The sequence below is a fragment of the Hippopotamus amphibius genome, chromosome 4 (assembly GCF_030028045.1).
Source record: "Hippopotamus amphibius kiboko isolate mHipAmp2 chromosome 4, mHipAmp2.hap2, whole genome shotgun sequence".
NCBI classification, from domain to species: Eukaryota; Metazoa; Chordata; class Mammalia; order Artiodactyla; family Hippopotamidae; genus Hippopotamus; species Hippopotamus amphibius.
In genome coordinates, this window is record NC_080189.1 from 38,683,899 (window position 1) to 38,708,478 (window position 24,580).

Here is a 24,580-nt window from a genome sequence, read left to right on the forward strand (position 1 = left end):
AATGAGAGATGGGAAAACTATACGAAATCTGTGATTTAAAAAGAAATAATCTCAATGAAGTTTATTTTACTGTTGCTCTACCTAGCTCAAGATTTTGCTTTGAGGATTGGATAAGAGTAAAATTTTCTATGGTGGAAAGCTTGTATGGGTTGCACAGATTCTTTGTTCCCCAAAGTGTGTTTTCAGTGAAGAAGGCTAGGCTCATACATTCCTGTACAGTGATTTAAATGTGGGTATGGCTTCTCTACTGTCCTAGAAAATCAGGCCATGAAAGAGTGTATGAATTTTGTTTAGGTTGTAATTGAAAGAAGCCAGTTATAAATGACATGTTTTAAGACAATCAGGAAAATTTTAAAATAGGCTGGTTTTAGATTAATTTGAGGAATTACTGTTTACCTTTTTTAAATGTGTGATAAAGGCATTGGGACTCTATATTTATAAAATGTCCTACCTGTTAAAGATGCTTACTGATGTTTGTACAAGTAGAATGTTATGATGTCTTTGACTTGGTTTAAAATCTCCTAGGGGAAAAAATAGTTGGGTTGGTAGGTGAAACAAGATTAGCAAAAAAAAAATGCTGATAATTATTGAAGCTAGATGATGGGTATGTGGGGATTTATTTTACTATTCTTTGTAATTTTGTGTACATTTGAGATTTTTCATAGTAAAAAATTTTTTAAAGAAGAAAATCATGTTGTAAACATGTCTATAAATGGAAGAGATTTTTGAAAAAGAGATTCAAGAATATTCAAGGAAATAGTGGTAAATAAAATAAGTGCATGCTAATTTGTCAGAGAGGTCAAAGGATGCCAGGCTCAGGAAAGACTAAAAACAAAAATCTGCAATGTAGCAGCTCTGAATCTCATTCCACCATCACAGGTATGGAAGGACTATCCGGGCTGCCAGGAATTTTCATTTTATTTTGTATTTCCTGCTTTTCTCATCCCCCTTTCCCCATGCACACCCAGAAGCTGTGCAAAGGCTTGGTGTCTTGCACAGTGTCAAGGAAGCGGAGAGGTCCTCCCGGTTATTCTTCACATGCCAAGATGGCCCTTTTCCTGTGTACAGAGTCCCTTCAGTCCATGGCTCTGTGGGAGCAGAGAATCTGTGGCTAGACTTTGAAGCCCTACAGCCATCTCCTGGGGCAGGGTCACAAAACAGGTGTAAAGCTGGCTAATCTCAGGACTTGCCAGCTTTCATCTCTGCAGGAATCTCCTTCCTTTTTTCTCTTTCTTGCTCTCACTTGCCAGGACATCTTGAATAAGCAGTGAGTGGGTTTAGACTTTTACAATTGACAGTAAGAATGATTGAGTTCAGGTTGCTTCTGCTTCTGCCCTGACAGAAATAACTATGGAAAGGAATTGCAAGTGCTGGCTGGTAGTTCCCTGCTTGAAATGTGTATATTGGGATTATAGGGGAAATACAGGGAGAAGACCTATGAATTGATGTTTCTGTATATTCTGCCACAGTGAGTTTGTTGGTCTTGAAAGTATTGATTCGTTTGGAGGAAAATATACAAGGGTAGATTAAAAGGGAAGTTTCTTTTGATGAATAAGAAGGAAATGTTCCTGCTCTGATGAGGAAAACTAGGTAGTCCCTTGGAAAAGATGAAATATTACCTGAGTCAAAAATAAAGGTAGGAAAGCAAGAAGAATTACAAGCCAGTTTCTTCCTCACATGTGATGGATGTGTATGTCATTTAGAGATGATAAGAAACAATGAAGTTCCTTTGATGAAGCATCAAAAAAAAGAGGAAAGGACCATGTGGCTTTAGTGATGTAAAGCAAAGGTACTCTTAGATAGAGAGGGACCTGCCAGTTGTGTCCTGTTATCATCCCATATTGAGAAAAAGAGATGGGGGCCACATTCTGAAGATGTCAGAAATATCCCAACACACTTTCAGTCACAAAAAGCAGTGACTTCACAAACACCCGCTTAGATTTGACCATCTCTGAGCCTCATCCATCATTTTTCTTCTCTTTCCAAATTCTTTCCTTTACATTCTCTTTCCTTTTATATCCCCTCTAAAATCAATATAAATTTAAACTATATGTTTGCACTCTGAATTTATGTATGTCCAAGTCTGTAGCCACCTTAATGCCTTCTAGTACAAAAAACAAAATAGAATGATAATTAATGTCAAGATCTATAACTCCGAAATTGGCAAATAACTCTGAACAGCGTGATTGTGTGTATGTATTCAACACTTAATAGAAAAGATCAAAGGTAGAAAAGAATTATAAGAAAGAAATGATGCTCTTTCATGAAGCCAGCTCTCTTCTGCATAGCTGCTGAGCTCATTTTTGGGGTTTCCAGTGGATGCTTTCAGTATCATATGCTTTCATTCATAATGTGAAATGTTGTACATGTACATACATGAAGTGTACATGGTACATTTTCCATAGCATACAGTTTTCTTTTTTTTTTTTTATATTTTATTTTTTGGGGGTACACCAGGTTCAATCATCTGTTTTTATACACATCAGTTTTCTTTTAAAAACAGAAACTCTGAGACTTAACATGGATGACTAGGGTTATGGGCTGAACTCAGCACTGGTGTGCTAGACAAAATCATCCACGTCTACCCCATCCTTCACCTTCCTTTGCTCTGAATTGTCAATACCGTAGCTTTGAGCACTTGCTAAAAACCGTTTTGAGCTCAGTATTATCACATTGTAGTCTTTGCGGAAAGTTGCTCTATTTTTTGTTTGTACCACCATTTAAATGTTTATATAGGCTGTATGTTTATTATATAAAAAAGCAAGAAAATTATATAATACATATATGAACTACCTTTTTCATATATAAAAATCACCAGTAATATCATCACCCAGAGATAACCACTGTGGTTAGGACTAGGGGATATAATCTTCTAGACTATCATATATTTTCTTTTTAAGTGAAAGATGTACCTGTGCATACTGTATGGTACCTTTCTTTTTCCATTAATTATATTGAAAAACTTCCTCTGTGTTATTCTTCTTCAACCTCATTTTTAATGATTGTGTAAGAACTTTAATGTGTGAATGTACATTATGTATACATAACCAATTCCTGATGATTTATGTAATGTTTAATTGTATCATATGACTTTTTTTAAACTGTGAAAAAGGTAAATCCCTAGTTTTTTAAATTAAAAATGATGAAGACGTATTAACACATGAAAATTTACTGTTTATATATCTGTTTATTTTCTTGCTTGAAGAGACAACTATAATTGAATGTATTCTTATGATAGTTTTAAACAAATTGTATAATAATACTTTTCTGAAATCTTATTAAAACTAAATATACTGAAACGTAAATATTTCATTCAATTTAGGAGAGCACAAGCTTCATTTCATCCCTGCCCTGATTGGCCCCTTCCTAGAAGTGACCTTGATACCCCAGCCAGATCTCAGGAATGTCATGATTCCTATTTTTCATGATATGATGGACTGGGAGCAGAGGCGGAGTGGCAATTTTAAACAGGTAGGCGGATGTGCTCCTCGGAGCAGTTGGAAGAGTTTCAGTTCTGTTCGAGCATCTCTGAGCCACTGCATTCAACTCAGAGTTGAGGAATGAGCACCGAACCAGATTTCAGCCTGGGCTGCCTACTCCTAAGCTGCATAGCCTCAGATACCTCTCTGGTACTGTGTTTTCCTGAGTCTCCAAGAAGCCCTAAAAAAACATTTCGTTCCCTTTCAGCTAAAAAATCCTGTGATTTCCTAGGTCTGTGTTTAAAAAACTGGCAGAGACTCTATTTGCTCCCAGCTGGACACAACACAGAGGAATCAGAAGGTTAATGATTCTTAAAATCATTGACCTCTCAGTGGTCTGCGCATTGTGTTTAGTGAATGGCTCAGCTTTGAACTTTTGATGCACAGCATGTTTTATTGCTCTTTGCTTGAAGCATTGAGAATTAGTTTAAAGGGAAAAGCAGTAGAAATTGTTGCAAAGGAAATTCCGAGGAGATGAGCCTATCATTTCTCTTTGACATAGGATCTAATAGGTCTGCTCCAGTTTTGGAAAGACAGATGTTCTTATTCCAAAACCAGATCTCATAGCAGATATCAGCCGCTTTTGCTATGCCAAGTCACTCCTATTGGAGATAGCAGACCTACTGTCTGTTCACACAGTCATTGCACTCACCTGTGTGAAGGATCTTTCTTGCTTCTCCAAATGAAGCCCTTCTCAAGTCTTAGAAATGATTGTCAACTGTACGAGCAAGCTGAACGCATGCATAGAACCTTCCTGTTGCCAAAAGCATGGCATTTCCTCTGTATCAATGTCTGCATTTATTTTCAAGAAAGCTGATACGTGAATGAAAGGCTATTTAAAAATTGTATGGGTGAAGACCCACGTTTCTTCCCTTTTCTCTTTATCCCCTTATTGAAATTTGATTCAGAGGGAATAATTGTGCTTAGTCCTTTGACAAAGTCAAATATCCCTCTCTACCCTCCCTACCCAGCTGTTTAACTCTCTCTGGCCATGCAGAGATTCTGCATTTTCTGTCTCTTCTGATGCCTCTGACAGATGAAGGCATATTTATGTCTGCCTTCCTGATTTTTCAGTCCGAAAGGATTTACTTTCTTGAAAATATAAATGTTTTGACTACAGTTTTCAGAAAATATGTCCTTTCTCCCTCACGCTGCTTATTGCTGACTTAGAATCTATGTCTATGAATCTACCATCTGTACGTGGTTAGGACAAATTCTCAACTTCAGCAAAGATTTAGTGCCACCTCAAACTGTTTTGAGAAAGAAAATAGTTACAGAACACATCAAAGATTTAAATGAATGTTTGTGGATATGGTAGTTTGCTGATGTTCTTATATATATATATCATGATTTAAAAAAAAATTGAGACTTGCCAGTTTTTACAGCTCCTAAAAAAAGAATTCAAACGTTTAAGCTGGGCTGCAGCATTTGTGTTTGAATCAACAAATAGAAGTCTTTGGCGGCAGCACATGCTACCCCACCGGGAGTTTGAAGTCATGTTCCTGCATCTAAATTGGCCCCCTAGAATTCCAAGGGGGTGTCTCCTGTTAGCCACAGCTGATAATATCGCTTTCACAGAATTTACTGTGGCTTTTTCCCTTGCAGAAATAAATATGTTTCAGTGTGCCTAGAAGATCCTACTTGTGAAAGGGAGGAAAGAGAGAGTAACGTTTGGGTCTGTTTCAGGTGGAAGCCAAGCTCATTGACAAACTGGATAGCCTGATGTCAGAAGGCAAAGGTGATGAAACATACCGTGAGCTCTTCAACAGTATGTGAGTAACATGTTTATCTCAAGTTGATTCTGTTCGGGGAATTTGTTGTCGGTGCTAAGCAGCTGAGAGCTACAAAGACAGCTTGGGTCTCACAGGAGTGCTTTGTCTTTGTGGACTGTGACATAAAGGATAATTGCCTAACTCTGGCGAATGGATCTTAATATTTTGATGCTTAGACATATCTTCTTGTATCAATCTCTGATTAGGACAGGTTACAAGTGTTATGTAACAAATCTCGCTCTTTTTGTGCCTAATAGTTTTGAAACTGGGGCTGCAAGATAATGATTTTAAATAGGGTGAAGAGTGGGAGAGGAAAACACAATAGTAGTGTGATTGTTGTGTTTGTGCGCAGTGCTTTCCGAAGCAAGATATCCTTGGCTGATTTGCTGTTGGGAAAATTAACCTAGTTTGCATCTGTTCTTCAACTCGATTTAATTCATCAATACTTATTGCTCACTCGGCATTATTAATTGCTTCCTGAATGTTTTTTATTAGAATATCACAGAAGCAAGTCATTTTTTGTAAATTCTGTGAGTAGGATTTGTATGGAGGATAGAGAAGTAATGGAGTGTTGTAAGGAGACTTTGAGGTTGTCCTTACTAAGGTAAGAATGTGATCACTACCACAAGATGAAGTGCTCGTACCAAATATTCATCCACCGTGTGAAATGGCCAGAGAGGATACATAAGAAGGTTCTAGTGCTTTAGGATTTTAATTCTAGCACTTGTTTTCTCTATTGCTTTCTATGGATCTCAGTCACTTTCAACCCTTTTATACTTATGAAGTGTTTCTTTTTGAAGGAAGAACGAGCTCGTGCTTGGGAAATGTTTGCAGTTCTTTCAGAAGTGCAAAAACAGTTTAGCAATACATTTTTCTATCACAAAATATGCTTTTACTTATATTTACACCCAAGTATCACCTAAAACTAAATATTAATGCTTTAGTACTAATAGCCAAATACAAAATTCTGTAATTTGTTTTATGATCATAAATTTAGAGCAGTGGATATATTAATATATAGGTTTAAGGGCTTCCTAGGTGGCGCAGCGGTTAAGAATCCGCCTGCCAATGCAGGGGACACGGGTTCGATCCCTGCTCCAGGATGATCCCACATGCCGCGGAGCAAATAAGCCCGTGCGCCACAACTATTGAGCCTGTGCTTTAGAGCCCGTGAGCCACAACTGTTGAGCCCATGTGCTGCAACTACTGAAGCCCACGCACCTAGAACCTGTGCTCTGCAACAAGAGAAGCCACGGCAATGAGGAGGAGCCCGCGCACCACAACGAAGAGTAGCCCCCGCTCACCGCAGCTAAAGAAAGCCCACGCACGGCAAAAAAAAGACCCAACACAGCCAATAAAATAAAAATAAATAAATAAATAAATAAATAAATAAATTTATTTTAAAAAATATATAGGTTTGAAAAGTATTGTTAGTGACTGATAGATTTCAACTTGCCTGATTCAAAATCATTCTCAAAGCTTTTAAGAAAATTATATTGAAAGGAAAAGCCAAGAAGGGGCATATACATTTCTTCTAGTGGTGGTGGGTGATAAAATACATTCTTTGTACTGAATCTTGAACAACGCCATTTTCTTCTGATACTGTAATTAAACTGGAACTTTTAATAATTATGCACCAATCTCTCATTCATTCTAGTGTACAAAGCATCTGTCTTTCATGACAGCTGGAGTTTAGCAAGAATTCTGATTAAAACCTCATCCAATGTAATAAATTGCTTTTGAAAACCACTCTCAATTCAGTTACTAGTCCTTGGTTTGAACAAAGAACTAAAATGAGAAAGCACTCAGTGAAATGAATCTCTTGAGATTTCTGATTAATTATTTATAATAAATTCACAAGATTAATAAACACTCACATAGCTCTATAGTGCCTCTTATCTACTTCAATAAAGGCCTGATAGCATGCAATTTGGATTGCTTGTGTGTAAATATGGCTTTGAAATAGAAGATGTACCTTGACATTAAAATCAAACCAATAATTAGAATATTAAGCCTCTATAATTAGGACTATTTTAAGGTGACTGATTCATTCAATGGCGATTTTTATTCTTTTGTTGATTTTTAGTGTATTACTAGAAATGTTACTATAAATACTTTTCTTTCATACTTTTATGATCAGCATATTGGGAATAAATAAAATCTAAAGTGATAATTAAATGTCATTACTACCTGGGCTCAGAAAAGTAAGTGAAAATCCAGCTATGTTTCAGGAAACAATAAAATGCTTTTTTGGCAGTAGAAATCACAATGAATTAGTATAATCACAGTGAGTCACTGCACACATTATAAATTAGGAACACATGCCATTATGGTACAGATTCTCATTTGTTCTCTGTAATTTATGTCTAAAACATCTTAAAATTTGTTCAGAAGCTGAAAGTAGCTCAGTGCTTCCTGAAAATGTCGTATGTACGTGCCAAAACAGCCTCCTTGGAATGAGACTGTAAATTTATATAGTACCTTCCTTCCTAAGACCTCATCTTTCGCTGACCCTCACGTTATCTTCATTACATCTCTTTGAAATAAATAGGGGTCACACACTACATCTTTTTGAAATAAATAGGGGTCAGGATTGATTGCTTTTGATAATGCTGAAATTGTGGATCATCAATGCTCACGTAACATCCAGAAGAAGCTATCAGAATGAAATTCCGCTTCCCTGGATCCACTTCATTCACTCATTCAGCTTCATTTATTGAGCATCTCCCTGTGCTAGGTGCCCTTCTAAGGCTGAGGATGCAGCAGTGACTGTGCTGTAGGAGCACACAGTGGGGGTACCAACAGCCTCGGGTGTTCTAAAGGGGCTTTCCAGAAGAGGTCACCTCCACCTCAGTCCTTTACTGTGCTTTATTGTATGTTGCTCTTAATAATCTGGTAGGACTTCAGATCATCTTCTAGATCTTTGTTTGCTGAGCACACATTTAAATGTAGTTTGGAGACAGAGGATTAGCTATGTAACACATACTTAGGTATCTAACTCTTTAGATTAGGAAGAGTGTGCGCAGACACAGGTATTTTATATGTGTTGGCCTGCACACAATCCTGTTACGATACAGAGAGAGGTAGACTGAGGGTCAAATTCTACACCCTTCATATTCCTTCACAGAGTGAAAGCCTGATGAGCAGTGTGTCATCCTGCAGGACCATGACTCATTCTGCTCCTCAGTGTTATAGAGTCCCATCGCCTATCAATTAGCAACAAGAAATCACCTTGGAGTGTGTGTGGCGGGGCGGGGGGGGGAGATAAATTAGGAGTTTGAGATTAACATAGACACATTTCTATATATAAAATAGAAACAACAAGGACACACTGTATGGCACAGGGAACTATATTCAATATCTTATAAACCTATAATGGAAAAGAATCTGAAAAAGAATATATATGTGTGTGTGTGTGTATATATATGTATATATAACTGAATCACTTTGCTGTACACCCGAAACTAACACAGCATTGTAAATCAATTGTACTTCAGTTTTAAAAAAATGGTTTAAAAAAAGGAAAGAATGATGCATAATTTATGCCCTTTTGACATGTATGTAAATTCTAGTGCATTAGTTTATGTAGCAACCATTTATCATTTTATTGCCTCAAAAAAAAAAAAAGAAAGAAATCATCTTTCACTTTTATTACATGAGTTCCCCGTGTGCTCAACATGGGCACATTGGCATGATTATAGACCAAATAGAAATATACCAAATTATAGATCAATGTCACCCAAGTTGTCTAGAGAAACTCTTCTTGTCTGACAGCCTCTCCTTGTCAATGTGTATCAGGTAAACTGGGAGGGCAAGCTTCCCCACAGAAAGAACTAGCCTGGCCGAGAAAGCAGATAAACTGGATTCTAGGCTTGGTCCTGATATTTGAGTCTTGAGTTAGTCAAGGAAACAGGCTCTGCAGAGCTGTGCCTCTTTTTACAAGAGGATTCTGTAGCTCAGATTTCTTACTGCATCCGGAGGCTGTGCAAACTAATGAAACTCATGCCTGTAAAAGAAGTCTCTATGTATTTTTAGAATTATTACCTAACTTGAGTTCTTTGTTTTTCAGCCTCTAAAGTATATGAGGTGTGGGCTGTCACTTGGGAAGATTTCTCCATCATCCTGCATTGCTTTGGCAGGCAGATTTTCATTTGAGAACTTGGTTCAGTACCAGTTTGGCATTTAAGCTTGAAACAGGTGCTTTTCAGGGGTTGTTTTGTTTTGTTTTGTTTTTTTTAAAGAAAACACATTTAGAACAAACTAGGGGACCTTTCCCTGAGGGATTAGTCAAGGGCAAGTTCCATCCCTTCATGTGCTACTTCTCCGCCTCCTTCCCCTCTTTCATCTAGGAACACTTCAGAGTAAACCAGGAAAACAATTGGTCAGGGGTGTATAGGCACCAGATGAGGAGACAAGACAGAAGGCTGGGCACTGGAATGGCAACAGCAAGAAGAAGAAGTGGGGAGTGGGTAGGAAAATTGAGAGAGAGCGTAGCCACAGACCAAAAAAACAGCTTTGGCAAAATAGCTTTTTTTCTACTAAGCACAATATAGGATAGGCTGAGATGGTACTTGTAAGAAATGGTTTCTCTCTATGTTATTCCTGAAACCAGAGTGAAAGGGAAACAGCATTTTAGAAATAACAATCATTCAATTTAGGAGGGCAAATTGTCCTCATATTGTCATGCCTATGTTCTTACTTTTTTCTTTTGGGGAATGTTCAGTTGTAGAGGCTTTTGCCAAGTATATGGTTAATTTGCTGAGAGATGGGAGTCAAAGTAAAACAGATCCTAATTATTACGATTGTTATTGTTTTGTGTTTACATAGCAGAGCCTCTGCTCCAAGGTGCTTATGATTAGGGAAAATGTAGGAGGAGAGATGTGGTTCAGTACTTGTCATCAATCTGCTGTAACAACCACATAGAAAATCCTCTGTGATTAATGGCAAAATGAATGAAACTGTTGAGTGAGTGCACAGATAGTACAATATGTATTGAGTGGGCAAATGTTAAGTGAAAGGAAAAAACGCAAAACGTCATACCGTCTGTACAAGGATTTTCCTGTAGCAGTTGCATTGCAGTAAAATTGCTTGGAAGAGGATGCATTCCACTGAGAGGTAGGAAAACATTTTTATGTGAATAAAGCAAGATCTTACTTAAAAGTAAACTTAGAGGTACTCCTGTTTTCGCTTTTCGCAGTGTTGTTTGATATGGTGAGGTGCAAGCCTCTGTTAGTGGAAGAGAGAAGCTAGGAAACAATGTTTTTGAGCTGTGAGGTGCTTACATATTTTGAAAATATGATTTATATGCATGTGTTCGTATTTGATGACTTGGATAATCTGAAAATCAATTTGCTTTGTCAATGCTTCCTGGATTAGAATTCCACTATTTGGTCCCTATCCTAGGTAAGACAATTGTTTGCAAATTGTGCTACTTGTGAGATGTTGCAGTGGTTGCTAAGGCATTTAAGGTACTGATGAAAGTAAAATGGTTGTCATGGTGACTGGTAAAAATAAATGTTGAAAATGCCCTGGGTTCTTTCTTTTCCAGTCTACTAAAGAAAATTGAGCGGGAAACATGGAGGGAAAGTGGCGTTTCATTAATCGCCACTGTAACTCGTCTGATGGAGAGGTTGTTAGATTACAGGTAAGCCGAGCCCACCGTTTTCCAGATATGCTGTGCTCCAGTTAGAAAGTCAAAGAGTTAGAATACCGTCGACATTGCACTTGAGTTAATCACTCAAAGAATTGATAATCAGACCGTGGAACCTTGTACAGTAAAGTAATGGACTTCTAACTAGCTGGTTCAATGGTTTTTCCTTGTGTTACCTTTTTTATGTTTTGTTTTGGGGTTTTTGACAGTTCTTTTAAAGTCTTAGTGAATTGAGAGAGTCCTGTTATTAAAATCTTTATTTTTTGTTTATCTGTTTTTGTTTTTTCTTTTGTTTTTTTTTTTTTTTGGTATTTAGACTCACCCATTAGAACCAATAGATCCATTCATCTTAGGGTGACAGCAGTGAAACAGAGAATTGTACAACCATGTTGCTTTCTTTTAAAAGGAGAGGGGAGATAACACTCACACCGTTACCTTTCAGAGACATAATTTTTTATTTGGAAATGATCTAAACTGTTGAAGCATTTCATCCCACTTAAATGCATGGTGTTTTGTTTTAAGAATAAAAGCTTCATTCTCCTTGTTGATGGCCAGGCTCACCAGTGCCTTCTCACACCAGTAAGAGGTGTGTAGTAACTTACCGTCACTTCCCGGAGTCCCCTGTCTATTGGGAGGGAGCATAGTCCACCTGGAAGTGAAATTCTCAGCGAAAACTGGTGCTCAGGAGGGTCTGACCGCCCCCGCCTCCACCCCCAGCCTCTCCCAAGCTCACGCTTCCTGGGGCACTGCCTTTATTCCACCGAGGCTTTATCCAAACAGCAACTTGCAGATTGCCTTTAGTCTCTGACAGTCCTTTTTTTTTGCCCCTAGGAAGGAAGTTCTGAGTTATGACTCTTGCTTTTTGTTTTTAGGGACTGCATGAAAATGGGCGAGGTAGATGGCAAAAAGATTGGCTGCACCGTGAGCCTCCTGGTTAGTAAATGATTCCCCTTTTCCTCCTTATAGCCTAACGTTTGCTTTTTTCACAGAAATACTGTTTTGTTTGTTTTCAGCCACAATGTGTCTTTATCTGGGTGTTTCTTAGAAGAGTTTAGAAGTGTTTTTGCTTCAGGTTGAATTAAATGCCAGAGAATTCTCAGGTCCGAACATTGCAGAATGTACCCACAGAAGATGCCAGAGTGATGCCGGCTGCTCCTGTTGCATCGCTCCTCTGCCCTGGAGGCTTTTGTTGCTCTCCTAGGGAAAAGCATGATGTCCCTGGAGAAAGGTCTTTTTACTTCTGTGTAGACAGTTTCTTTCTGCCCTTCTTATATTTATTCTAGATTTTAATAAATATTAATGTTCTTTTTTGAACAAATGACAGTTTCCTATTTAATACATGAATTTTCACTGTCTAGCTTCTTTGCAAATTAAATCCATAATAGCACTGTTGTTAAGGTTTGGATTTTAACGAGGATGACCACATAATATCTCACCCAAACAAGACATTTTTGAGAATAAAAGTAAATACTGGGTGCGGATGATAGGCTACACCAGAACAGTTCTAGGAACACAAAACTTGAACTGAAATGTCTCATAACTAATTATCAAGTAGAAAGGTATTCTCACTACAGAGCAAAAGAAGGATTACACATTTACACTCCTTTTTCAAATTTTAATATAGTATAAATTGATGCTTTGGATAATTTGCTTCAGTCGGATTTAAAATACAGGAATACGTTGTGACCGCTTCTGGTTCTAAATTTGTGAATGTCATGGTTTCTTTTTCTTATTTTGCAAAATAGATGAAACCTCACCATCTATTCTAAGTACTTGCACAGACAGAATTCTAATTCTTGCTCTGATCCACATGAGTCTGTCACATGCCTTTTTGTTCTCTATTTGTCTATACCTTAAAATTTTGTTTTGTCCCCCACTTTGATTCTGTCTTGTCTTAGATCATCAATTTCAGGTTTTTTTGTTTTGTTTTGCTTATTCCCCTCACAGCCCCTCTTCAGAGCTCAGGATTTTTGCTTTCTCATGGCTGTCTTTTTAATCTGTTTCCCTAATTTGTTCTCTCGCTGTACTGTTCTTCATCTCTGAGTATATGGCTTTATCCTCTTTTACCACACCCACCACTTCCTCTTTATTTTTGCATTTCATTGTTACAGCTCCACCTCCGATATCAGTTGTTAAAAAGAGTGAGATCTGAGCATCCTCTATCAGGCTACCTCTTGTCATGCAGTTTCTTCCATAATGTTTATCATCAGACCCAGCAGTAACCTGCAGGCCATCGAGCCAAGCTCACTGGGTCAACCCGTTATCCCTCCTCTTAGCACTTATTTCTAACCTTGAGCACAGTCATTTCCACTTTTAAATTTCCTTTCTCTGCTTCCCCAACTTTTTGCCAGCCTTTCACCATGGTCAAGGTCCTCAGCCTGTCCTCCTTCCATATCCCTGCTTGTACATCACTGTTTGGGAAGAAAAGCCAAGTGCTCTCTCAGCTTCAGGTTTTCTCAGGTTGTCTCCTTAATCCTTACTCTATCCCAACTCCAAACACAAAGTCTCATAAATAACCTCAAAGGAAAGCCTTTACCTTTTTCCAAAGGAATCATCTTCCAGTCTCCATCTTCTTTCACAGCACCCTCTGTTTAGAGGTGCACAAGTAAATGCAGACCCTAGGTTCATCTCCTCAACTGGTATAACAGAAGAGATCATTTTCTCGGACGAAAGAATGAATATTTTAACCTAAATGTGTTTACTCTAGTTTCCCAGTAGGAGTAAGACAGAGACTTAATAAAATCAGTGGCCCATCAGTATTCACTTGAGACAAAGATTTTATCTTGCTATTTTTGCACTGACCAAGAAACGTCCTTATAGAAAATGCTAATGTTCTGAAAGCTGTTCTAATTTCAACTTGCACAAGAATACTTATTATTAAAGGACCAGATATATAACTTTGAAGTTAATCTTTTTAGCTTCTGCTCCATGTGGAAAGTTTTTGATGTTTTCTAGCTGCAATATGTTTCTCTTTAACCACTCACTTCCTCCTAGAGATTTTTCTTAACTCTTTGGAAAAGATCAATTTCAGATTGTCTTCAGGAGAGTCCTGGCTTTCTTTACAAGATCAGATTTAAACTGTAGTATTAGACTGGTAAAAATGGGTAATCTTTGACATGACTAATACTAGGAAATGTAATTATTGTTTTGTTCTTTGTGTCACTAGTTTTACCAGACATGTGAAAAATTCTCATCTGCTGACTGGAGAGATTTTTTTTTTTCAAGAACTGTTCATTTACAGAGTGATCATTTATTTTGTTCCCAAAGAAATCTGCCTCTTACCAGAAAGCTATTAGAACAAATCATCCTTTAATCATGTAAAACACTGCTATGGGGTTGTTAAATTTATGTTTATGGTACAACAATTTTTGCTAATTAAAATGATTTTGGTTATAATAAGAGAGATGTGAAGAGCATTGTTTACTTAGCTTTTTAAAGAATGACAAGATCTACAGGACACAAGAGGAAAAGGGGAAGGATAATGGTATAAATTGGAAAAAAAATATTTTTTATGATGTGTTCAACTAAATGTCAGTGTCTCAAGGTTAGAAGAGTCCTCATACTGAAGAATGGACACCTGTTAGGTAATGGCCAGAAAGTACATTGACAGACAGTCCTCAGGCTTAGAGCCCAAGTACAATTTAAGCAGCTACATGGCTAGTTTGGTCCATTACCAAAGCCCTCTCTAGCTAATCAACTTCAAAAATGTTTAGAATTCCTGGCCTTTCCCCCTAAGAAAAACCTGTCACTGCTTCAAGTCAACAGATTTATCCTCCCATCCCTGTTCATTTTCCCTTCTACACACCAAGTAGCATCTGTCAAAATAACAATAGCAATAGTAATGATAGTAGTTCAGATGGCTTAAGCAGGGATTTCATAATGTACAATGATCTGCTTACTAAAAGTGCCTTATATAGAGTCTTGCATAACATCATGCTTTTGCTGGACTCCAACTTCTTAGACTTTTGCTCCTATGTTTACTAAGTTCAGTGAGGACTAATGTACTCTCTAATATGGTAAAGGAGTAGATGTGGATGCCTATGAAGTATACCTTTAAAATGGCAACAGAATGTGTCCAGGTAAGTCAGAGTTGAGTTTTTGATGACGAATGTCAAAACATTTTAGAGAAGTTTAATAAGATCCAGGTACTTTTTTTAAAATAAACCAAAAATTTTCAATAAGCATACCCCTATAACAGTAATTTGAAATAAAATCTCTTATTAATCCCTTTATGTTGTAGTCATAAAGTAGAAACCTTTAATTGAAAATAAAATAAGTTTGGGACTTCCTAGGTGGCGCAGTGGTTAAGAATCCACCTGCCAATGCAGGGGACACGGGTTCGATCCCTGCTTTAGGAAGCACATGCCACAGAGCAACTAAGCCCGTGTGCCACAACTAGTGAGCCTGTGAACCACAAATACTGAAGCCCGTGCATGCCTAGAGCTCATGCTCCACAAACAAGAAAAGCCACTGCAACTATGAGCCCGTGCACCACAATGAAGAGTAGCCTCGGGCTTCCTAGGTGGCGCAGTGATTGAGAATCTGCCTGCCAATGTAGGGGACACGGGTTCAATCCCTGCTCCAGGAAGATCCCACATGCTGCGGAGCAACTAAGCCCGTGCGCCACAACTATTGAGCCTGCGCTTTAGAGCCCGTGAGCCACAACTATTGAGCCCATGTGCTGCAACTGCTGAAGCCCATGCGCCTAGAGCCCATGCTCCGCAACAAGAGAAGCCATGGCAGTGAGCAGCCTGCGCACCACAACGAAGACTAACCTCCCCTCACTGCAACTAAAAAGAAAGCCTGCACACAGCAAAAAAAAAAAAAAAGAAAAAGAGTAGCCTCCGCTTGCTGCAACTAGAGAAAGCCCGTGTGCAGCTTCAAAGACCCAATGCAGCCAATAAATAAATAAATAATAAAATTTATAAAAATAAATAAATAAAATAAGTTTAAAATTAAAGAAATTATCCTTTGACTATCAGTGACCAAATTTAATAAACAAGTTAATCTCTTACCTATTTTTAATATTTTTGTTAAATAGACTGTCCACTGGCAGTTAAACTAACAAAAAACAACAGCAAGTAATAAATGAAATGTGAATTGGTGGTAGTAATATCCTCCCAGGAATTTCCAGCCTATTCAATAATTGATAGGTAATGTTTAATACAGACAGAGTTGAATTAAAAATGTCACTAGGTCTCCTTACTTAATTTTGTAAAGACATTTATACAGAAAATTTCATCTGTTCTCTTGGTTTAGTATATGAAACGTCAAGCAGAGTAAAAGGCAGATACTTGCCAACCTAATTCTTGAGGAATTATCCATGCTTGTACTCTTTTTTATAGAACTTCTATAAGACTGAACTGAACAAGGAAGAAATGTACATACGCTACATCCACAAACTCTATGATCTGCATCTCAAAGCACAGAACTTCACAGGTAATTGTGCCTTTTGGCTCAGGTGGGGGGAAGTGGGCTTTCCACTGGTATATTAAACATAATAACTCCTCTGTTTTTTTAATTAGAGCTGAGGACTCAAGCATTTCTCCTTTAAAATTGGAATTTAATTAGATTTATGTTTCTAAGTACTCTGTTTTTAATATATTGGCTTTTTTTTTCTTCGTTTTTTTTTAACTATATCTCTTTCCATAGTTTTTTTAGACGTTGCTTTTGGGATCATAAAATACACACCTAGCTTGTCACAGTCTACTTACAGTTAGTATTTCACTACTTCAAATTAAATATAGGAACTTATCAACCTTCCCACTTTACATTGTAGCTGTCATAGGTATTACATCCAGGTACATTGAAAACTCCTTCAGATAATGTCATAATTTTTAAGTCATATCTATTTTAAAGAATTTAAGAGGATAAAAATAATCTATTATATTTGCTTAGATACTTACCATTTCTGTTGCTCTTTCTTCATTCCTGAAATTCTCAATTTTCCTTTCTTAACATTTTCATCAACCTAAAGAACTTGTTTTAGTATTTCTTTTAGGGCAGATCTAATAGTGAAGAATTCTTAGTTTTCTTTCATCTTTATTTTACCTTCATCCCTGAAGGAAATGTTTGCTCGATAGTGTCTTTGTTTGGACACTATCTTTGTTTCAGTACTTTAAGAATGTTGTTTTACTTTCTTCTGGCCTCCATTGTTTCTGATGAGAGATGTGTAGTCATTTAAATTGTTCCCCTGTGTGTAATGTGTAATTGTCTCTGGTTGCTTTCAAGACTTTATCTTTGGTTTTCAGCAGTTCAATTATGACATATATGGGCATGGTTTTCTTTAGGTTTATTCTGGTTGGGTTTGCTGAGTTTCTTGGATCTATAAACTTACTTCCTTCACCAAATTTGGGAATTTTTCAGGCATTATTTCTTCAAATATATTTTTTGCACTGATTCTTCCTTTTGGGACTCCAGTTTTATGTATGTTAGGCCTTTTGGTATTGTTCCTTAAGTTTCTGGGACCCTGTTATTTTTTCTCGTTCTTTTTTTTTTTTCTTTTCCAATTTTTCTTCTGTTTTTCAGATTGGATCATTTCTGTTGATCCATTTGCAAGTCCATTGGCTCTCCCCATCATTCCCATTCAACTATTGAGCACTTCCAGTGAAATTTTAGTTTTTGTTATTTTTATTATATAATTCTAAAATTTTTAATTAGCTATTTTTTTAATAGCTTCAATGTCTTTGCAAAGAACATTTATCTTTCTATTCGTTTCATGAGTATTCACTTTTACTTCAAGTAGCATGGTTATAATAGCTGTTTCATAGTATTTGCCTATAATTTCAACAACTGAATCATCTTAGATTTGGCATCTGTTATTGCCTTTTCCCTTTGAGATTTGTTTAGTTCTCCTGATTCTTTGAATGTCAAGTAATTTTGGATTGTATCCTGGACATTTTGAATATTGTGAGAGTCTGGGTTCTGTTAAAAATCTTCCGGAGAATGTTGACTATTCTTATTTTAGCAGAAAATCAATCCAGTTAGCTTCAGACCTCCAGTCCTGGGCCACCTTTTGAAGGTCAGTTTAGTTTTCAAAGCCTTGCATTACTTTCCTTCATGTATGTCACCCAGGGAGAGTCTGGGACATGGACAATTATCTATACCATAGTTCATTTATCAAAATCTTTGTTATGTTGATTCTAGTTCATTCTACACATGTACAGCTTGGGAGTGAGCCCAGGAAGTCATACATAGAATTTAAAAATTCCTTCCTCCATCTCCTTCCTCTCTCTGATCTTTCTCACTCTTCCCATCTCCTGGAGGCTCCTTTTGCTAGTACTTTCACTTGATCAGAGCCAAAATACTCAGCCAGGCTTGATCCTCCACATTGTGATATACTATGTACAGTTGGTCTCCCTGGGAGCAAAGCAATGAAAGAAAAGAGAAAAATGGAAGCTGCTGCTGCTGCCACTCTGACTTCTCCTATTGTCGCACTTTGGTTTTACAACTTTGTTCTAGGGACTCAGAGTAGACCAGAAGAGTCCAAAGTACTCCATCCCACAGAAGGTCCTCTTCCCAGTCCTCTGACTAGAGGAGCTTTTCTTGGGGCTTTTTCTGTCTGTTACCATTTGCAGTTCCAGAAGACAGGGAAGGCTAAGCCAGGAGATAAAAAGGGCAAAAAATAAAAACAGGGAACTCACCAATATATGGTCCTTCTTTTGAGTATTTATTTTCCTGTTCTGTCTACCCTCTCATTTACTGTTCAGAATTCTCCAATAGTTGCTTCATATATTCTGCCTGGGGTTTTTAGTTGAATCCATGAGAGAGATACACTAGAATGTGCTTACTACATCTTAGCCAGAATGAGAACCCCTTAATTGGATTTAGGAACTACAAATCTTAGTCTTTTGCCACACTGTCCTTCCAAAGCACTCCTGAATCATGGTACCTCCCTCAGCTTTAAAAGAGTAAATGAACCTTTCTGAAGTGGTGCTCATGTTCCCAGAATTTAAATGTGCCTCTAGCTAATGGTTCCACTCTATCACTTAAGAGCATCACTGTTTACTCAGTCCGGAGACCTTCGTGATATCTTTGATACCTCTTATTCGTGAAGTGCTATTGATTCTGCTTCCTAAACATCAACACCATTTCCTTTTTATTATTTCCAGTTTCACTGCCTCAAATAGGCCTGCATCATCTCTCACCTGGACTGCTTCTTAGCTTTCCCCAGAGTTGCTCACTAGAGCAGGGATCAGCAAACTTCAACGTGCAGGCCAGCCACCTTCTTTTGTAAAGAAAGTTTTATGAAAACTCAGCCACACCCATTTAATTACATATTGTCTGTGGTTGCTATTACGCTGCACTAGCAGAGTTGAATACATGCAACAAAGTTGTAATATGGCTTACAAGCCTGAATTATCTACTGTCTGGCCCTTTGAGAAAATTTTGCCAACCCATTCTCTAGATAGGACTCTGTCAATTCATGTCTTCTACAAAATAAAGCACACACTCTTTATTCAAGGCCTGTCATAAGTAAACCAGCACCTGTCTGTTCAGCCTTGTCTTACCTCTTGTACTACATTCCTTCTTTTTATCCTTCAGAGCGAGGTCCTATATCATCTTTTCCATGAAGTCTTTACCTTCCTTCTCTTTCGCTCACCAATTCCATGACCCAGTACCCCTTGCCATGGGCTGCGTTGATGTTTCCAACTCTTTTCCCATTGCGGGTTTCTCAGATTTCCATGAAAGTATTTATCATGTTGTTTTTATTCATAGTTAAATAAGGTGTGTTTGTGTGCGCGTGCGCATGCGAGCTGATAGGTAGGTAGGTAAAGAGATCTTTAGTTAAAGGATAAGTTGCTTAAGGACAGAGATGATGTTTTCTTTTTAGTCTTCTCAGTTCTTAGACTAGTGCCCAGCAATGTGAGATTTAAATACATGCATTACTAATGAGTGCACTCATTGAGATTTTAACACCCTGAGAGTAGATTTTTCTCCTTCAATATTAGTAATTCCTTAATCACTGAGGATGCCCCAGTATCTCTTCATACAAATGTGCTGATAGTTTTGATTAAATAAACTAAGATTTTTGAGCTGACTGTGTTGTCTGGGAGTTTGGTCATTTTAAAGTAGTTGTAGCTAATTTTTGAGAAAAATGGTTAATGTAGTTTTTCTATCTGTGAAAACCTAGTAGACTTATTTTAAAGTCCATTTAAAAAAAAAAAAGAAATGAGACAGGGAAGTGAGGACAAGCTCTTGCAAATATGTAACAGATATATTTTGGTTTTCTGAAAGTCCAGATCTGTCTGATTATATTTTGGAAACAAGTAAATCTTTTTTCTTTAATTTGTTTACCCAGCTTGCAGTTTTTATATTCCCCAAAGTCATAAAAAAGTTCTTCTCCCATATAATATTTTACTCATTTCTCTTCTGTCCCCATTTTTGTGTGTCCTTGGAGAAAGTGAAACTGATGGAAAAACTTTTCTGTCTTTATAGGATTCAGTTTAAATGGCTTAATCCTTTCCAGCGCTCTGTGACAGTCCCCTGCATTTCTTGATTCATCTCCACTCTCCTCCGATGTTATTTCTTTTTGCATATTGGTGTCCTTGACAGTACACTTCTTCAAAATGATGGAATGAGATGGCCCGTATATAAGCATGTGGTGATGCCTTTTGTTCAAAATTGCAAACACTTTTAAAAACTGTCTGTTGGAAATTTTGGATGTGAGTCATCCTCTTTTCAATATGTAATATTGTCTTCTAAAGATGTAGAAAAATAAGTATACAACATATGGTGATAAAACATCTACGATTTGCTAATGTGTCCAAACAGCCTCAGTAGTCTGTTGTTAACGCCTCAAAGGCGTACATGTTTCCTTTAATGAAAATTTTCTACAGCTTCCTTTATACACACCATTTACCCCAGATATACATCATGATTTTCCCAAATCAAATTCTGAAACAGGTATAATTTATTTTCATACTTTCCCATGTCACCATTCGCTCATTTGTCAGCTTCCTCTGCTGGCCCACCAATGCTTGCTTGTTTTCCCATGCTTCCTAGGGGCAGCTCACCCACACCTGACCTTCTAGCCATCCCCTGGACCTTCCCAGGGCAAACGTGATTTGGAAAGCATTTTAGGGATTAGAAACCCTTCATTGCTCCCCCCCCCCCTTTTTTTTCACTTTTTTTATTGTGGTAAAGTATACATAACATAAAATTTACCATCTCACCCATTTTTTTAGTGTACAGTTCAGTGGCATTAAGTACATTCACATTGTTGTGCAACCGTCACCACCATCTGTCTCCAGAATTTTTCACCTGCCCAATCTGAAACCCTGTACTCATTAAACAGTAACTTCCCATTCCCCCCCCTCCCCCCAGTCCCTGGCAACCACATTCTATTTTCTGTCTCTGTGAATTTGACATTTATTGCCTTTTAGGTCCCTCCCTGTGGGCAGCTGCAGGCTTCAGCTGTGGGGAGGGGTTCCCTCAGTCCTCACCCCTCCCCCTTTTCACTGTGACATGGGTGGTCTCAGGGACATTTTTTGAGTGCTCAGGGAGACGCAAAAGAAATTTGAGCTGTGTCATTAAGAGAAAATAGGAGATACTCAGCAGCTAAAGGGGAAAGGCTTGAAGGAACAGGCTGTGAAGGACGGTAGGTGTCAGTTGGTGTGATAAGTGAGGGGAACCTTAGTTTGTTCAGATGACAGGAGCAAAGAGTGTGGACGGGAAAACAAAGACACACGTGGGGTTTTCTTAGATGCTTGGCCTGATAAGGATATGTGAGTAATTAAAGATTAGGAAATGATCTCAGGAGGTCTCAGAGAAAACTAGAAGGCTAGTCAAATACAGCAGAGCTCTGATGATCTGGTTACTGACCTCATCATTCTTTTCCCCTGTGAAGCAGTCTTCCATGGCCACCTACACTGTGGCGATTCAGCTGTTTCTGCATCCACCCATTAACCACTACCCTTCAGTGGATATTTTTTCTGTCCGTCTCACCATAGGAAAGAGTTTGTCCAGTGCCCTTGCAACAGAAGGCACCTCTGTCCCTGTCGGGCAGCTCCTCTGGGTCAGGATGCATCTTGTTTCACTCAGCAAAAGCTGATGATGGGGTCAAGGGGGCTGGAGGCTTCTTAGGAGAGACAGAGGCGGTCTCCTTCTTACCGGTAGTAAGCGGAGGCACAGTGGGAAAATGTGAGCGGAGGGACCAGATCACGCGCAGCCTTCTCTGTCACTTTAGGAAGTCTAAATTTGTTCTGTTAGTTACTCAGAGTCATTGGCTAGCTTTAATCAGGGGAGCAATGTGATCACTGGCAGTGAAGGTAAGTCATATTGGTGACAGTGCACAAACTGAGTGCTGGGGAACAGGAGGCTGCAGGTGCGTCATGAAAGCTTTGCTGCACTCATTGAAGCCATGGGATTGAGCTCACCAAAGGTAATTAAAAAAAGAACTACCAAAGGCAATTTGAAAAAAAGATAAATTTTTTAAAAAAGGTAATTATAAAAAAAGGTAAATAAAATTTTTTTTATAAAAAGGCCAGAGTCTTTGCCTTACAGGACTTCTGCAGTTAAGAGACAAAAGAAAAGCGATAGGGATCTAGCTCTTTCTCTTTTTTTTTTTTTTTTTTACATAACTGTATATATATATATTTTTTGCGGGGGTACACCAAGTTCAATCATCTGTTTTTATACACATATCCCCGTATTCCTTCCCTTCCTTGACTCCCCCCCCCTCGAGTCCCCCTAGCTCTTTCTTATCACAACTATATTTTATACATTAAGAAAGCCAAATCATGGTACTGGAACTTAACATGTTACTTAAGAGCTTTATGTGTAGTTACCCTTAAGGCAAATAAGTGAAGAAAAAGAATTACCATTTATGGATATTGTGTTAAAATCTCCTGCTATGTCTTTTGAGACGTGTGGAGATGGTAGGTAGGTAAGTGGATAAATAACATAAGGATTTGTTCATTTTATTCAGTTTGGTAAATGATTGGCTATTATAGTGTTAGATGAAAAGATACGTTATAGTCCTTCATCAGTGACCGTGAATTCTGATTCCTATTCTTGATGTATTTGGCCATATTTATGGTTCAGGAAAAGAGGAGACCTGCAGAATGGCAAGTATTCTATTAAATACACTACCTGTCACTTGTGCTTAAGCCTGTGCATCGCCATTTCCACGTGTGTGTATAGAATGTCATCTCTTTACACGCTTCCCCAAGAAATTCTAAACACACCAAATGTCATGACTTCAGTAGCTGTTACTGAAGATTTGTGGGGCCAACCATGGGGGTCATGGCACACAACCCCCACAGTTTGTTCTCTCTCTCTCTCTCACACACACACACACACACACACACACACAATTCTTATCCAATACTTTACCCTTTCTAGTCCTTCCTTTGTTGCTAGATTTAAAAAATTTTTTCTTCTCTGAACTCAGCTCCTCTCTAGCTTTGCCCCTCCTAAATTCTGCCTGTACCCTGACACCACCCCCCCCACACACACCACTTTCAGACTTTTCAGCCTTTTATTAACCAGGAGAATTTAGCTATCATTCTTTGTTTGCTAAGCGTGCCCTATGGGAGATGCCCGTAGTCCCACCCCAAGGGATTTACCAGTGAACTTCCGTAGCAAACAAAGACGTGTCTCCCCTACATCTTTGAAGCAGGTATAGAAGATATCGTTAAACATTTTTATTATGCCAGTAGCACATGAACATCCGGGCGGGGAGAAGGAAACGAGAAAATAAAGAGAACCAAAAGATCAAACGCAAATCTCTGATAATTCCCTCTCCCAGGAGAATCATCATTCATTAACCTTCTGTTACATATATTCTGGACATTTTTTCTCCGGTATCGTGACATTCAGAAAATAGTATTTTCTCAGTCTGCCCCGAACCGGCCCCGTTTGAAGGCAGGTGGTTTGGGGCCCCGTCTCCGTCACCGCCGTCCCACCCCACCCCACTTTCAGAGGCCGCATACACCCTCCTGTTGTATGATGAGCTGCTGGAATGGTCCGACCGGCCCCTCCGGGAGTTCCTGAGCTACCCCATGCAGACGGAATGGCAACGCAAGGAGCACCTGCACCTCGCCGTCATCCAGAACTTTGACAGAGGCAAGGTAAGCGGCCCCCCGCCCGGGACCTCTCCCGGGGTGACTGTCACATTTCCCTTATTTCTAGTTCACGGGTGGCCACCTCTTCACGCAGGGGCCCTCAGGTTTCCAATGTGCATCAAAGACTCCCAAGAGTTCATTGAAATTAAGATTCCCAGGCCCTACTCCTAGACATTCTGATTAAGTTCAGGTCTGGCGTGGAGCAGGGGTGCCACGATTTTCATCAGAACTCCAGGAAATTCCAAAGCGTGTGAACATTGGACCCCACCTTGAGAAACACTGATCTAGAGGTTTTGACACCCAGGCATTTTGTTATCTGAAAAACCGTCATCACACCTCACTCAGCTCCCCAAATTGGCATGTCGTAATCTGCCCCACTCCCCTTTGTTTTAAGGCAAAATAAATGAAAGTAAACTAGTTTACAGAATTTTATGGCATCCCGTTATAGATTAGAGTTACCGTGGGATGTTGAAAAACCTCCCTGAGCTAATGAAGCAACTCAGTACCTCACCTCCCTGCCCCCTGCTCCCTCTTCAAGGGTTTGCAATGCTCTTTGGGGAAAAAAAATTGTGAATCTGACCCCAGTTGATTTGAACCCTTGGATGCGTTGGT

General features: G+C 38.6%; 1 protein-coding gene across 8 annotated transcripts in view; it reads left to right on the forward strand.

The window, feature by feature from the left end:
* DOCK4 (dedicator of cytokinesis 4) overlaps nt 1-24,580 on the forward strand; it is a 444,122-nt gene that overhangs the window by 378,460 nt on the left and 41,082 nt on the right. For all 8 annotated transcript variants that reach the window (XM_057733986.1, XM_057733987.1, XM_057733988.1 and 5 more), the window contains 6 exons: nt 3,323-3,471; nt 5,166-5,251; nt 10,800-10,895; nt 11,774-11,834; nt 16,247-16,340; nt 23,826-23,974. In XM_057733986.1, coding sequence (XP_057589969.1) covers nt 3,323-3,471; nt 5,166-5,251; nt 10,800-10,895; nt 11,774-11,834; nt 16,247-16,340; nt 23,826-23,974 — 635 coding nt within the window. The remainder of the gene's footprint in view (nt 1-3,322; nt 3,472-5,165; nt 5,252-10,799; nt 10,896-11,773; nt 11,835-16,246; nt 16,341-23,825; nt 23,975-24,580) is intronic.